This window comes from Neltuma alba, unplaced genomic scaffold, assembly GCF_004799145.2.
Source record: "Neltuma alba isolate B1F8T4 unplaced genomic scaffold, ASM479914v2 tig00012194_pilon, whole genome shotgun sequence".
Classification (NCBI taxonomy): domain Eukaryota; kingdom Viridiplantae; phylum Streptophyta; class Magnoliopsida; order Fabales; family Fabaceae; genus Neltuma; species Neltuma alba.
In genome coordinates, this window is record NW_021636734.1 from 86,091 (window position 1) to 101,967 (window position 15,877).

At 37.2% G+C, this 15,877-nt stretch overlaps 3 protein-coding genes across 8 annotated transcripts; 2 read left to right on the forward strand and 1 right to left on the reverse strand.

Moving 5' to 3' along the window:
- The first annotated feature begins 1,467 nt into the window (after nucleotides 1-1,467).
- On the forward strand, nucleotides 1,468-4,415 carry LOC114724618 (F-box protein SKIP24). 6 transcript variants are annotated; one of them, XM_028911008.1, is made up of 5 exons: nucleotides 1,468-1,814; nucleotides 1,939-2,112; nucleotides 2,458-2,620; nucleotides 2,703-2,855; nucleotides 4,392-4,415. In XM_028911008.1, the coding sequence occupies exons 1-5, from the start codon at nucleotides 1,558-1,560 to the stop codon at nucleotides 4,398-4,400; spliced, it is 756 nt and encodes a 251-aa protein (XP_028766841.1). In that variant the 5' UTR covers nucleotides 1,468-1,557; the 3' UTR covers nucleotides 4,401-4,415. The 6 variants fall into 6 exon arrangements, with proteins under 6 accessions (XP_028766841.1, XP_028766837.1, XP_028766839.1 ...); XM_028911004.1 differs by lacking the exon at nucleotides 4,392-4,415 and adding an exon at nucleotides 3,152-3,548; XM_028911006.1 differs by lacking the exon at nucleotides 4,392-4,415 and adding an exon at nucleotides 3,016-3,239.
- Nucleotides 4,416-7,697: 3,282 nt separating this feature from the next.
- On the forward strand, nucleotides 7,698-9,534 carry LOC114724625 (transcription factor MYB60-like). Its single transcript, XM_028911016.1, has 3 exons — nucleotides 7,698-7,926; nucleotides 8,138-8,267; nucleotides 8,427-9,534. The coding sequence occupies exons 1-3, from the start codon at nucleotides 7,794-7,796 to the stop codon at nucleotides 9,166-9,168; spliced, it is 1,005 nt and encodes a 334-aa protein (XP_028766849.1). The 5' UTR covers nucleotides 7,698-7,793; the 3' UTR covers nucleotides 9,169-9,534.
- Nucleotides 9,535-13,123: 3,589 nt separating this feature from the next.
- On the reverse strand, nucleotides 13,124-15,508 carry LOC114724673 (probable arabinosyltransferase ARAD1). Its single transcript, XM_028911078.1, has 2 exons — nucleotides 14,228-15,508; nucleotides 13,124-14,129 (listed from the first exon to the last, which is right to left on the reverse strand). The coding sequence occupies exons 1-2, from the start codon at nucleotides 15,212-15,214 to the stop codon at nucleotides 13,536-13,538; spliced, it is 1,581 nt and encodes a 526-aa protein (XP_028766911.1). The 5' UTR covers nucleotides 15,215-15,508; the 3' UTR covers nucleotides 13,124-13,535.
- Nucleotides 15,509-15,877: the final 369 nt, after the last annotated feature.

Genomic DNA, 15,877 nt, shown 5'->3' on the forward strand with positions numbered 1-15,877 from the left:
ACACAGGAAAGGAGGAAAACGAGTTGGTTGCATACAAGTGGCAGGATTTGTATTTTCTAGTAGCCTGTGATGAGATCTACGAGCTTATTTCTTCAATGTCATCTTTATTTTAGTTACTATTATCATCAGCATCTTGTTCTTTGTGACCTGTCTTGTTTACTTTTACTCCATTTTAAGGGAGGTCCCTCGTACCCCCCTTTTATTCCCAATTTATCTGCCTTCTGAATTCTGCCTTCAACAACGAAGTGTTATGGACTTTTTTTTTGGATAAGAGATATCTTTTGCCTTGAACCCTTCTTCTTCTTCTTCTTTTTTTTTTTATTGAGTAAAAAGGAAGTTTCATTAATCAAAATTATTTACAGATCACTGCCCAGTGTAAACAACAGTCCGTGTAAGAAAGATAATTACAAAAGTCATGCATCAAGGGCAAACAAACTAGCGTAGTTGACTGCAAAACGTTGAGCCCTTCTTTAGGGATTCATAAGAGGAAAGGAGCTGGGTAGGCATAACTTTGTCTTCTCGGGCAATGAGCTAACCCTTTGGCTGGGAGTCGAGTTCCAACTCTCGCAGTCTCGCTGGGACTGCTGGCTTGAGCTCTGCCGAAGAGAGGCAATATCAAAACAACGAGAAATTTATTCTGTTTACTGGAAGGTAACTGTAGGTGAAATTTATTCAAGACTTATAATTATCAAATATTCAAATGTTAACATAATTTAGGCGGAGAGCAGTTGATTAATCCCTTCAAAATTCAACCTTTTTCCCCCTAGCCAGCTACACCCGTAATGTAAAATTATAATTATGTTGTATACAAAAACGTTATTTGTGTGATGAATATAAACAAGTAACGTTGATTACCAATCACCAATTATGTTCGGATATCAAGATAATCACAAATAATGTGCTCTCATTTTTTGTCCTAAAGCGCTTCCCTCTAATGATTGGATGTTTCATTAAAAACGAATTAAAAAAAATAATTTAAAAGCATAGTCATTTCATCCTAAAATATCATAAATTCTTATAAATTTCTCATATTATATTCTCTCTAATTCTTATTATAAAGGGAGAATTCCAAAGAAAAACAAAATAAAATTACTAATTCTAAATAATGATTTTTTTGGTAATATCTAAATAATGAATTTTCACAAAATTTTAAAAATATTGTTATCAAAACTTTAAAGCTTTGTTTAGTTTTTGTAATTTTAAAAAAAATCTTCCTATTATAAATATTTATCAACAATTTTACATAAATTAATATATAGCTATTATTCAGATTTTTAAATATTTCATGAATTACTGAAAAAGACAAAGAAACATGAATGGTGAAAAGGATCTGAACGTCGAATTCAGGAATGTTTAGATGAAATTAAAATTATAGTTTTAAAAATAATTTTATGATAAACAAAATAAATATTAAAAATAATTTATCTCAATTTATAAAAAAGTGTTTTTTTATAATGCTTCCCAAACACGCCGGAAAAGCCTTCTCGATTCCAATAACATCTACCATCGCAGTGGGAAGGATCGCCGGCGATTAAGTTGTGAAGGTGTTGTTCTCAAATGGCCGTTCTACCGGACGAGCTGTGGAGGAAAATTCTGGAAATAGGAGTCCAAAGCTGCGGATTTACCTACAAGGACCTATGCTGCCTCTCCATCTCTTGCCGACGCCTCCGCCGCCTCTCCGACGAAGACCCCTTTTGGAGCCACCTCCTCTCCTCTGATTTCCCTTTTACACAAACTTCTTGTGCCAGCAATTTTCTCGATTCTTATCCTTCATCTTCAACTTCGCCGTCATCCAAATCCCTTTACAAAATCAGGTACCACTGGAATTCAGACTTTCTCTAGGTACCAACATCTTGCAGGGTCCTTTGACGGATTAAAATTCTTTTGGCACTATTATTTCTTGTTAAAAAAAAAAAATTCCTTTCGGGCTCTTTTTAGGTTCGAGAAAGAGAAGGAGAGAAGAATAGCCGCTCACAGGAGGGCTGTATTTAGAAAGAAGAGTCAGATTGCTGAACATTTCAGAAAACTCCGAGACATTGAGAGCCGGATAAATCAAGAGAGCAACAAAATGAGAGAAAGTGCGGCAGAGTTGTCCAATTTGCGCAAGGTCAGGTTCGTCCCTAATCCACTACTTGCCCTGGTGAATATGTGCATAATTACTGAGCTAAAATTGAAGAACTCTTTTCTAACTCCCTTCGTAATATTAGCGGCCAATCCTAGTTGAATCTTAACCATATTTTCAGCGACATGTGCGAAGGAAAATTGTTGTTGTCATTTTAAGTTGCTGTATGTTTATTATGGTTTAAGTTGCTGTATATTTATTATGGGAGATGAAGGCGGCGCGGTTAAATCTTCCATTCCTCTATATATGACAGTTGCTTCCGTTAAAAACATGTCTTTATTTGATACCTTTTATCATAATTAACTTAAATTTGCTTTTGGTGATTGCTTTTGCAGACAAGCCTCCGCAGCTTTGAATGTGTGGCAACCAGAGGTTATCCGGGGTAGGCAAAAACAGTTAGTGGAGCAATGTGTTGTGCCTACTGAATCTCGGATTCACGCACTTGAGATGGAACTTAGACTTTGCAGGCAACAGATAATGAACTTGAAGAAGTCACATGTAAGTGCCGATATTTCCATTGACGATCGTGTTAATTACAGCTGAGCATTGATGGGCTGTCTCTGAAATAAAATTATACCAGAAGGATGAAAAGCACAGACTTGATACTGCAAAGGAAGAATTATCTTCTTTGAACTATCACCCTGTGAGGGAGCATAAGTCAGAAAGTGGAGGGGAGAACAGCTACTACATCAAGCCCAAGAAGTTGAAAAGATGCCATAGCTGTGAGTATCTGGTACAGTTCCTCTAATAACATGGTCAAAATCTTGAAAATTGCGTATTGCTTGCTTTGGTACAAGAAGATTTTAAGCTTTTAATTCCCCTTTTTTTTGGGGAGGGGATTTCTTTGGCACCTAACATGCACACTTCCATATTTTTTGTCGCCGTCTGGGCAGTTTGTCTTATCATTAATTTGACAGAAAGACTCATAGTAAGGTGGGTTTATTGATTGTGCAGTGGAAGGAAAGCAACACAAAACATCATAGTTGAATATGCACCTTGCATTGAGTACCCAATGATCCCATTTTCCAGAGGCAGGAGCGACCAATATTTGCAGGGTCGAGGTGCTGGCCAATACTCTGCTGCAAATTGATGGTTCACATGCTCAAACAGAATCAGTTGCGGATTCACATTTAACGATCCATGCTAGCTCTTCACATATTAGTGATCATTCTATTATATATCTTACTAAAATACAATTTGGGTATTCCATGTGGGTTGGGGCTCTTGTAGCAGACATTATCTTTCTTCTCATGGAGTCTTAATTGATTCACTGGGAAGGATAAACAGATGTTCTTCTCGCTATATTTATCAGAAGGTACCAGTTGAGGAAATGAAAACACTGTATGATTCAAAATTTGATGATGTTGATGTTCCACAGGTTTGAGACAGATGAAAGAAGAAAACAAGTATCTGGTTGATTACATTTTTTGATGTTCTTCCTCGGGTATTTGCTTTTTCAGCAACATCAAAGTTGTCTATGTGTAGAACTGTAGGCATTTTATTTAGACTTGATAGATGAATAACATGCTGGGACAAGGAATCAATTCCACCGCTGGCACGGGGAAGGTGATCCTGCCTTTAACAATGTCTTGCTCAGCATCCAATCCAAAAGTTACTCTTAGGCGATTTGGCGGATGGGTGCGATTGCAAATTAGGTATACAGAATTACTGATTATAAATCTAACGAGAAAAGATCTTGGAGTCATATAAGAGCCTCAGATGGTCACCTGATCCCTCTGCTGTAGCTTGTAGGCCGTGTGGAAATCTTATCAGCGTGGGTTAGAAGCATAGCGTTGAATACTTTCTGTGATAGGAAAATGGTACTCTGACGCCTTTTATCTACCTCTTGAAACATTGTATCTGGGAGGAGGAATAGAAGTTAATGTAGATCCAGGGTGAGAATTCAACTCTTTCTGTGCTCACTTTAATAACACCCATCTCTTTATTATTGATCTGGATGTTCTGCTGTTATGTTTTTTTCGCCCTCTCGGTGTTCTTTCTTCAGTTGAACGTACTCTCCATTCTCCTTATTGTTAGTGTTGCCAATGGCTCTTTGATGGCTAGTTTTTGTGTCTATCCGTCTCGGCCATTTAAGCCATGCAATGAAAGGTCCTGCCAACTAATACATGGCTTAGCAACCATCGTCATCTTGTAACGCCGGCTAGATCCTATATTGCAGCCGATTATTAGTGCAAGTCTTGTGTGGCTTGAAATCCTTCATTAATTATTACGATGTTCCTAAAATGAATCTAAAAAAGACTAGTGACAGGTGCATTAAATCCAGTTGGTGCCATGCCGCTCAAGTTGTTGGCTAAAGGAGCCTGACCTAACTATTCCCACATTCTCTGCCCAATGCTGGTAATATTACGCGCAATTCTCTTTCTAATGTCAGTGATATTATAATTATTCCATACTTCCATGGCGTATTGAGCTATGCGGAGATTTGTCCGCCATGATTAACCTCATTTCAGTTTTGCTTATATGGGGAAGAAATGGAGCAGGAATGTTGGAGGGCAAAGCGTTTACCTTTTCTCTTGTCGATAAAGAGAACTTAACGTTTAGCAAAGGTTTCCAATTGGTTGTAGGCCGTAGCAGAGATTCTTTCCGTTAACGAAAATGGAGGCATCCCATGTGAAACGTCACATGTTCTCATCCAACTAAGGCATGAGTGGATTGAGTGCTCCGCAAAAATAGACAGATTATTGCTGTGTACATCAGAGAATTCAGGTCTATCATTGTTACGTCACCAGGAAAAAGCCTGGTGGAGTTGCTCCATTCGACCTGGGTACACCAAACAACCTTAAAGCATTGTGCCCAAGCACGTGAATATGTAATAAATAGACGTAAGATTTTCAAGCGAAGGTCAATTTGTGCATATATCTGACGCCTTAAAAATTTTATGATCTCTGGTAGAAATGGAAGCTGGTTCCTGGGGGCCACTGATACAGCGAAGCCTGTTTTAATACCTGATGCATTTGTGATTGTCCCACAGCGTTATTCGTCTTATGTCTTTCGGTGCAAGAGAACCGACAAGATCGTTCTGCAAGTGCAAGACCCCAGTCGCCAAAGTCATTGGTATATACGTACGGTACGGGCAACTTTTGGTCAGATCATTAGTAACTTTCTTTGGATTCAATTCTTTGTTTATGTTCTCCCCAGAATGCCAAGTCTATCATCGCAGTTCTAAAATCATGCTCTTCTTGGACTTAATTAACTAAATTAGTGAAAAAGCAAACAAGGACCACATAATAATTAGACAGACTTCAATGGAAACAAAGGCCATGCTACTTTTTGAGATGACGCGTCCTAGGGCTTTTTTACCAATATACGATAAACAGTAAAATTATTTACCAAAATACTACACTTTTGAAACTATTTACCAATATACTGCACTTAAAATCGTTCTTGGCAAGAACGATTTTAAAATTACACACAAGTCGTTCTTTGCGTGAACGATTTCAGAAATCGTTCACGCCAAGAACGATTTTACTTTTTCCTGTTCACCCTCTCACATACCAATGTCTGCTAATTTTACATGCAAAAATAAGAATCCTTGATAATGCTCCCATGAGGCTACAACGTCTATATTGGATTAAAATTTGAAATTCCCAATTTTTTTAATTTTTTAAATAGAGCTTGATAAAATTTTCTGTCATTTCCTCTTCTTTTTATTTTTCTCATACCAAACAATACATAACCAAAAAAAATTATGCTTTGATTGTAAATTTTAAATTGTAGCAATTAAGTTGTAAGACTAAATCATTATTATTATTATTTTGGTCACAGGCATAAAAGATCTATGTCCAATACTTGATTTCTCGTCAAACCGAACAAATGCCACACAACTGGCTTTTTTACCAAAATACTACAAAGAGTAAAATTATATACTAATATGCTGCACTTTTAAAAGTATTGACTAATATGCTACACTTAAAATCATTTTTCAGGTGAATAATTTTTAAAGTCATTTATCTACTGAACGACTTCTTCATTTAACAAATGTTTACGCCAAGAACGATTTTTAAAATCGTTCACACTAAAAACGACTTGTGTGTAATTTGAAAGTCATTCTTACTAAGAACGATTTTAAGTGCAGATAAATGCCACACAAGCTTTCGTGCACATCAAAGATAGATTATGAAAAAATCATTCAGCAGATAAATGACTTTAAAAATTATTCACCTGAAGAACGATTTTAAGTGTAGCATATTAGTCAATACTTTTAAAAATGCAGCATATTAGTATATAATTTTACTTCTTGTAGTATTTTGGTAAAAAAGCCTGTCGTATGGCATTTATTCGGTTTGACGAGAAATCAAATATTGGGCATAGACCTTTTATGCCTGTGACCAAAATAATAATAATAATAATTTACTCTTACAACTTAATTGCTACAATTAAAAATTTACAATCAAAGCATTTTTTTGTTTGTTACGTATTGTTTGGTATGAGAAAAATAAAAAGAAGAGGAAATGACAGAAAATTTCATCAAGCTCTATTTAAAAAATTAAAAAAATTGGGATTTTCAAATTTTAATGCAATATAGACGTTGTAGCCTCATGGGAGCATTATCAAGGATTCTTATTTTTGCATGTAAAATTAGCAGACATTGGTATGTGAGAGGGTGAACAGGAAAAAGTAAAATCGTTCTTGGCGTGAACGATTTCTGAAATCGTTCACGCAAAGAACGACTTGTGTGTAATTTTAAAATCGTTCTTGCCAAGAACGATTTTAAGTGCAGTATATTGGTAAATAGTTTTAAAAGTGTAGCATTTTGGTAAATAATTTTACTGTTTATCGTATATTGGTAAAAAAGCCCGCGTCCTAGCCTGCCTGTCGGTGAACCTATCCTTGAAGGGAAGCAAGTACAAATGGCTCATAAGTATCTCTCCAATGAATACTATTCAAATTAAACTGCAATCATTTAAATTTAATTCATATTTTAACTGGGATATTAAACTTTACGGCAAAATAAATGAATAAATTTATATTGTCGAAAATTAATTTGGTCTCTTCGAAAGTTTAGCAGTAAAAAAGCAACAAAAAAAGAAAAAAGAAGGAAGAGAAGCCATTGCAAAACACACCACAGTCATCATCTTTCTTCTGAATTAGTGTCTTGACTCCGCAATTTGAGAGGTGCTACTGAAATCTCAAAAAACTGTTTTTTTTTTTTAAAGGTATTTTCTTCTCTCCGCTGTGCAGATTTCATTTATTGTAGGAGTTCAAATGAATTTGTAGCAGTGCAAATCAAGAAGGAAAAGAAAAAAAAAAAAAACCACCAGTCAAAAAATAAGTCAACCTTATCATAAATCTGCTGTCATTTACAAGTTTAGTTTGTGTATTTAATATTTTGTTTGGTGGAAGTAACCTTTAATTCTGATTAATCAAGAGAATTAGATTAGACACTCACTGACACTTCTTTTTTCTGGCCTGAATTTGTGAAATGAAGTTTCACACCTTTGTTGAGGAACTTCAGTGCCACGTGACTGAGAAAAGTAGAACAGTAGTGTGTTCTACTGTAAAATTAAAGCTATTAGAAGGGTAAGGCGACTCGGCAAGATAGATGAGTAAGTGTAAAAATTAAGTGCTACTTCGACCACCCAATATATAAATACTCCTAGTTGTTACTATACGAAATCTCCATAGCAAAGTTTGAGGCTAAAAAGAAGCCATGGGAAGGCCTCCTTGCTGTGAGAAAGTTGGCGTCAAGAAGGGTCCATGGACACCTGAGGAGGACATCATTCTCGTTTCTTACATCCAAGAACATGGTCCAGGAAATTGGAGATCAGTTCCTACTAATACTGGTAATTTCATCCATTGTTTAGTTCCCAAGTCTTAAAATTTTGTTTATGTTTCATCAGTTGGAAGGAAGATGACCGATATAAGGCTGTGATACCGTCATGCCAGTATTATCTGATCTTGTTCTTCTTGATTTTGCTTTGAACTTGATCTCAAGACTTCTGAATTGAAACCGACAGATTAAAAGTATTTTTTCCCTCCTTCTGTGGTTGAAAGGTTTGTCAAGGTGCAGCAAAAGCTGCAGGCTTAGATGGACGAACTACCTCAGGCCAGGAATCAAGAGGGGAAACTTCACTTCCCATGAGGAAGGAATGATAATTCATTTGCAAGCTCTACTGGGTAACAAGTAATATTCACAAATTCTATACAAAAATCTTGGATTTTCTTTTCTATATCATTTTGTTACCAGCCAATATATGGGAAACGGACAACTAAGTAACTGGTACCAGTTTTTATTAATGATTTTGATGTGTCTGAATTTGTCGAGCTGTTGATTGTTGAGCAGATGGGCAGCCATAGCTTCGTACCTTCCCCAAAGGACAGATAACGATATAAAGAATTATTGGAACACCCATCTGAAGAAGAAGCTGAAAAAACTTCAAACAGGATTGGACCCCCACCTTGCAGCAAACTCCACAACAGCTAATCAGTTTGTTTGTAAGAGTTTTAATGAGAGAGAGAGTTTAGCTGTGATGGGAAATAACCATGGTTCGTCTCAAAGGTTAAATCAGTCTCAATCATCCACCTATGCATCCAGCACTGAGAACATCTCTCGCCTCCTAGAAGGTTGGATGAGATCCTCTCCAAAGACAGACACAACTAATCTCCTCAAAGCAACCCAAAATCACACAGAGCTTCAGAGCAACAGCAACATCGAAAATGGTAGTAACATGGCGAAGTCTTCTCTTAGTCTGATGTCCAACCAAACCAAAGACGAGCGGGAAGAGGGCGGTGGTGATATGATGTCCCATGAAGAGTTTGATTCCATTCTGTCTTATGAGAACCTTAATAATGCTTCTTGGGACAAGTCCACAGGCGATTCTACGCCTCCAACTCAGGAGAGTTCTGGAGCGGCTGCTGCTGATGAAGATGACAAGGTTCGTTTTATGGCTCATGATGATGAGGGGAATAAGCAAAGATCTGAGAACACTACTGCTGATCCTCCATTGTCAGTTTTCGAGAAGTGGCTCTTAGATGAAAATGTTGGTCAAGTAGAGGAGATGATGGAATTATCCCTTACTTTCTAACAGATCAGAGGATCGAATAAATGGATCCTTGAGTCTAGGATATGTGGCAACTCTAAACATAATTAGTGTCATATGAAAGAGGAGTTTAAAAAAAAAAAAAAGGAAACTGTCTTCTGAAAAGCGTCTAGGTTACTCAAATCATATGTAGAGGATTTAAGACGCTAGGATCTTCGTCAACATGCATATATGTAACTTCAGATTTATCAATGATTTGTGTCAAGTAAGTTTGTAATTGGCTTGCCTTGCAGGAAGCTACTCATCATGTTTTCTCGCGTCTCAGACAGTAAATAATCTTCTAAGACCTCCAGGGAAATCACCCTCACAAATGTTAAACCTATTTTAGCATTTCTACCTCCCTTTTCTATATACTCATTATCCTCTCTTTTCTATCTTCTCCGCGTTCTCTTTTGTTTGACCTTGTTCTCCATGTTTTTTTTAATTGCTGCATTTATTAATAATTTTCATCAAGAGTAAACAAATGAGGAGATAAGGTTGCATAAAGAAGTGACGGTATGTGTATTTATTTAGAGTGGGAAGTCGTGATATGACCTTAGTGTCCAAGACCTTTGGTATCATCGCCGGTGGACCTTGCCGTCCTTAACCAGTCCTTGACACATTATTACATGCCAAACCATTCATTGAACGACTATTATCAGCATAATACTTGAACAACACCTGACGCCTTAAATTTTCAGGAAGAGTAAGACTTTAAGATTAAGGGTGTTTGAATTTGAGACACTGCGAGTTGGTATTGGTGCCAATCAAGCAATAAATTGGCAGCATTGAAAAGCATTTGATTTTCTTAAACGAAACCATGTTATAAAATGTTACGTTGGAATTGTATTTTAATACACATACGGACACAGACCAAAAGTTTTGATACGAAATATTATTTAAAAGCATTAGTATTAAAGTCGGTGAGATGGGCAAATAAATTTGACCATAGACATATACTAATTAATGAGGAAACTGAAAAAAAGATGAAATGCAGGGATTAAAAGAGGAAGGAACAGCGATGGATGTGTGTGGTGTGTGAATGAAAGGGAGATAGGTGTCACGAAGGTCTTGCAAGCAAACATACTGTACAAAAGAATGGGCACTTCAAAATCCTTTTCCTTTAAGAAATATACTTTGTATGGGAAACATGTGATCTTCCTCTTCACCTTTCGGTGCAAGAATCTGAATCTTAATGTTCACCGCGTAGTCTATAATTTATCAACACAGACAAACATTTAAGTTTCACAAGATATGCAAATATATATACACGAGTTTGACTCTGGGCGGTGGTGCACCAATGATAGTTTGCCGCGTAGCAGCGTATAGCTAGGTACAAACCCTGAGCCTTACCACTATAATGGATTAGTAATTAAAAGCACCGTGATTAATTTGGTGAGGTTGAATTGAGCAGTCCAAATAAAGTACCATATAGCTGGATTTATATATATTATGGTTACTTAACTGTTGTTTTTATTATTGAATGCAGGTGGCTGCTTTGGGACCAAATACGGCATGCTGCAATTGGCAACTGTTGAGGTGCATCATTGATTAATGCTCTCACACAATCAATAATAAGAGAAAAAGTAAACTGCTTATGAAGCTAAGTCATAACGTACCGAAAAAAGAGAAGAAAAAGCTTACGAAAGAGCAAAAACCAGAGCAAACAATAATAGGGGCGTAAGAGAGAGAGGTGAGAAGAAGATGAAAAGTGGTGTAAATGGCCTACCTCATGTATGTTTACCTGCTTTGAGGGTAATGAGGAGAATGCCTTTTTTTTTTGGGGGGGGGGGGGGTACATTTGGGAGACTCTAAAAGAGCAACGAAAGACTTTGTTGTCATGTTGTAGGGGCTTGCTTGGAGGGGTTCCTATATTTATTCTACTCTGACAAGGAACATACGATAATGTTGCAGTGTCTGTCTGTCATATATTCAGTTATATTCACAATCATGACTTGATGGCTTTCTTTTTTCACTCTTGCACAGGTTCATGAGGTAGTCAATCAGTCTCTTTCATCTTTCGCACAAAACTCGTAACTGTACGAGGCTGGGCTTTCCTCCACATCCGATCCTTGGCCACAAAACTACCCTACTCCTTCCTTCAGCTGATGATCGAGTGGCGTGTGGCCAAACATTCTATGGGAGTCAAGCAACGGAACGGGGCTTCATAATTAAAAGAATGATAGAGAAGGAATGTGAATCCATGAGCTTATCAGACGCTAGCTGGAGTGTGAGGGTGAAGGTGATGATACCATTATTATCTGGCGACTACAAAATCCACCATATAAACGTGTTTTAAAAAGTTGTTAGAATTAAATTATTTATTTATTTAACCTTCTTAATCTACTCAAATTAAACAAATAGATTGAGAATTGGAGGGAGTACTGATGACACCTGTACACCACAACAATGCAAGCTAGATATTATATTGATGAGTAATTCAGGTTTATGGTGAAGGGGAAATCATGGAATCATTTTGCTAGTGTGTGGCACGAAAGCTGCCATTAATATATAGAAGTAATGACGTCCAAAAATTCAAACTATCACACGCCAAATGGAAGGGTTATTGGTGCAAAGTACAAGGTGAAGGTGATCCCACAGACTTGAATGCAATTAAAGACGTGTCCTTTCTCTCGCTATCTACCTTGTAATGATGAAAATGAAGTTGGCCTTTCTTCACTCTCACATTTAATTCGCCTGCAAAATTAGGCTCTCGAACAAATCCGAAATCCCCCATCCATGATCAGCCCACCTACTCTACCTTCTGTGTTGGTGGTATTCATAAGATAATGGGAGAAATTTTTTTATATGGATGTATAATTTTACTTTTTATTTATTATTGTATTGACTTTGTTTATATGAGGTATAATATATATTAAATGGAGATAAAGTTGAAAAGTTATTGAATTTTAAATGAGAATTAATAAAATTTAAAATTTTCCTTAACCTGTGTGAAACATATTGAAAGTGATTTACAAATAAGACTACAAGAGTATATTACAGTTTACTACAAAACACAGCTATGCGTATGGGTATGTATTAAAAATAATATCTTTTAGAAACCGCTACAAGACATTCATTACCACTAAAAAATTGCGAGAGAAGAAAGTTATGGAACTATACCTAATTTTAGTTAGAATTTCAGATGATTCGAAATTTTCTTTCATAGAATTACTTTAGAAATTCGATCACACCTATATATATATATATATATATATATATATATAGCTAGAACTTTATATTCTTTGTAATTTCTTTGATCGAATCACTTTGGAAACTTTTGAGAGATTGAAAGCTTGTTTGGTTTCTCATTTTTAAAATAATTTTTTATTTTTAAAAACAAAAAAGCAAAAGAACTTGTTTAGTAATTTGTTTTTAATTGATTGTTTTAAAAAACAAAAAAACAGTAACATGTTTTCAAAAACTAAAAGATCAAAATAATTTTTACCTGCTTTCTTACTTTTGTTTTTGTGTTTTTTATTTGTTGCTTAGAAAAATAGGAGAAATTTTCTTTTTTACTCACCTACTACGTACTACTTATCATTATCAGTGACAACTATCATCTATCAAGTGTGATTTTTTATTTTTTTTAAATGTGATTTTTTAATTATTATCCAAAATTTTTTTTTTTCCAAAACTTGTTCTAAGAGTTATAAAATCGTTTTGAGAACAAGAAAATAAAAAGCAAAAACAAACAGGCCATATTTTTTTTTATCCAAAGACGGCGGCCAATTCATTAGAATAAAGCAATTATGATAGTTTAACCTTAAGCTCAGGTTGCCATGTCCGAAGTCCGAACACAACCTATATATCAATCAGCAGTGTTTTGTCAAAGGATGCCAATAGAACGAGTCATAGTCTATTAATGTGAGTGCATAATAAATAGTAGCATTTCATTCGGCCGAAATATCAGTACTAGACAAAACCAAAAAAAAAAAAAAAGAAGCGTTGTATCATTTCCAAAATCAATTGCCAATCCATTGACATTTCACAATGGTAGGGTAGGAACTCATCATTTGTTGTAAAGTCATCATAAACAGTAGGGTAACATTTTATCTAGAATTGCGAGCCCCCTTATTTTCAAGTACCAATCCATAGACTCGTATGAATGAACAGGACACACATTTAATCATACATAAACATAATTGATTGATAAAATAGAATAAGAGAGCATCATGGCCGCTTTAACTGTAGCATGAAGGACTACGTACAGAGATTCTAACTAACTCATTACTCACGTCATGTACAACATTAGCTTCTTCGTCACAACATGTGCTCACTTGTTGGCTGACACACAGGAAACTAACGGCAAGACTGATTGTATGCGTTGAGACAGGTATCGGAGTTTCATTGGCCCCCTAATTTCAAAAAACCTAGGCGGCGGAGTTTTTTACAATTATATTTCTTCTTTCGAGCCAATAATTTACTGGTGCAGGCATTGTGGGTAAGCTTCTCTCTTTCTTAGACAGAGATCGTGCATGGCGCCTGGATCTGTGTAACTTGAGCCTCATTGCAGGAACTCTACGAGCCACAGCCTGCCAAATCATCTGCACAGCGTCTCCTTCCTTTGACGGGTACTGAAACTCAAACATGGGTTCTACCTCTTTCAGCTTGTTCCACATTCGGGTCCATTCTTCTTTGCCAATGCTCCTTATGAAATTCATCAGATAGTTTCTCTTAAGTGCGTCTCTTGTGCGAACAAATATGCAGAACTCAGAGTAGTCAAGGACATCCTCGTATGGTAGTTCAATCTCATCACTTATAATCACAGGAACACAGTGACTAGCAATGGCATCAAAAAGGCGATTTGATGAAGGAGTGTCACCAGCTATATTGAGACAGAACTTAGAAGAATGCATTCCCTCCGTTGCTTGCCTGATCCCACCTTTCTGGACACTCCCAGATGAAAAATGCACATCTTTCTCATTTTTCAACATATTATAAAGTGCCAGCCTAGCATGTCCACCCTGAGAATCAGGAAAAGACACACAAGTTAATTAAGGAAGACCAGTTTTGCATAACAGGAGAATGCAAAAACAGATCAACTCCATGAAAACTTACATACATCTTTTCTATGGATTGCCCCTTGAAAGTAGAGCAATATTGGGCGGGTATCGAAGTCAGAGGAATCGTTGACGTAGGATCCGACCACGTGTTTGTATGGTGCAATCACATCTTTCTCAACATTCGCTATGTTTGGAGGATACCTCCCAAAGTCTGAAAGTATGAGTGTTGCTGGCCATAACTGCGTTCTCGCCGTCAACATACTATTCGGATGGTGAGCTAATATCAAGTGGTCCACTCCACCAGACCTCTTCCATTCCTCTCGAGACGTCAGAAACTGCACTAATTTGTCTTGCAGTACCCTGTTCATGCTCTTTCTTTCGCGTCTATTGGTTCTGGAATGCCGGTTATAGCACAGAGAAGAAAAGAACGGTACAAATATGATATCAGCTTCGCTGACATTGCGAACTCTCATTGCAGCACCAGCATTGGGGGGTTCCGGGAGTTCTGAAGCAAGAAGATCCATGGTGAGCCAAAATTCTATGCTGTGCTGTAAATTCAAGCCGCCAGGATAATGAGGCGTTTGGGTTGAAATATCAGGCCAAGCAGTATTTCCTTCGGGTTTCCAATCCAAGAGTCCGAAATGGAACTCCGGAGGTAAGTCATACATGAAAACCTTAAGAGGAACAACAACGCTGTCGTTTTTCCTGCCGCACTTGGATTCATCGCCATTTGTTGCAGGCGCTTCATTCTGAGGTAGTGATTCTGTCTCGTGGGTCGCTTCTATCTCTTCAGCGTTCACTAGTATTGCTCGGTTGCCGATGGAGGACTCAACATTTACATTATCGTTCTTGAGAGTTGAATTATCGAACTCAGTTGAGAGCTTAGAATTAGGTATGAAATCAGAATCAATGAAACGGGGACGACTGCTTGAACGAAGAACAAAGAACCAAGATAACAAAAACAGGGTAGATGTCGTCGTAAAGAACCATAACAATGACTTGCGAGAAACAGCCTTCATGGATGACGCCGCAATTCTCTCAGCCATTGCAGGAATATTACTGCAAGCATATCAGCCTACACCGCCGCATTCAGAAGCACCATGACAGGAATTTAAGAAGAAAATGATAAGGTTATATAACTCAACATAGCAGAGCGCGAGATATAGGATGGGGGACGTTATTGTGGCAATGTCTCAGCCACCTTAATCTAAATCAGCAAAAACAGAGGCAGGCGAAACCAAATGAAACCAGAAAATTGATGAGAAAGCTGGAGAATGAAGAATAATAGGCAGGACATGGGGACAGAATTCTTGAGAGGAACGATTAGGAAGGAGTGGGAAGAAGCGGGAGAATAGGGCCTAGGATGTGAACTGAGGAAGCGGGCTACTCTGATTGAGCTCCACAACTGCGTCGCGTTGCATGCTGGCTCTGTTTCTATTTCAAGGATGGTAATAAATTCAGGGTTTGCCTGATTAGATCGTCAAAGCAGGGTACTCTGCAAAAGATATTAATTTTGGGACAAAGTAATTAAGGCGATGGAGATCACATTGAAATGAGAGCGATTGGCGGAAACGCACCGTCATTATTTGGGGTGGTGGAGTGGGGATTGGAATATGTTATTATTGGGATTATAAAACAGCATTTAATGTGAGCGACGATGCGTGCACGCAAGTCGCTTGGGTGGATCCCAGCAACGAGTAGCACAGAGC

Excerpts from the sequence above, each read along its gene's own strand:
- LOC114724625 (XM_028911016.1), top strand. The coding sequence starts at position 7,794 with ATGGGAAGGCCTCCTTGCTGTGAGAAAGTTGGCGTCAAGAAGGGTCCA. Across the intron at positions 7,927-8,137 it reads ATCAGTTCCTACTAATACTG|GTTTGTCAAGGTGCAGCAAA; the intron begins GTAATTTCATCC and ends TGTGGTTGAAAG. Across the intron at positions 8,268-8,426 it reads CAAGCTCTACTGGGTAACAA|ATGGGCAGCCATAGCTTCGT; the intron begins GTAATATTCACA and ends ATTGTTGAGCAG.
- LOC114724673 (XM_028911078.1), bottom strand. The coding sequence starts at position 15,214 with ATGGCTGAGAGAATTGCGGCGTCATCCATGAAGGCTGTTTCTCGCAAG. Across the intron at positions 14,130-14,227 it reads GGGCAATCCATAGAAAAGAT|GGTGGACATGCTAGGCTGGC; the intron begins GTATGTAAGTTT and ends CCTGATTCTCAG.
- LOC114724618 (XM_028911004.1), top strand. The coding sequence starts at position 1,558 with ATGGCCGTTCTACCGGACGAGCTGTGGAGGAAAATTCTGGAAATAGGA. Across the intron at positions 2,113-2,457 it reads TCCAATTTGCGCAAGGTCAG|ACAAGCCTCCGCAGCTTTGA; the intron begins GTTCGTCCCTAA and ends TTGCTTTTGCAG. Across the intron at positions 2,856-3,151 it reads GCCATAGCTGTGAGTATCTG|AGGCAGGAGCGACCAATATT; the intron begins GTACAGTTCCTC and ends CCCATTTTCCAG.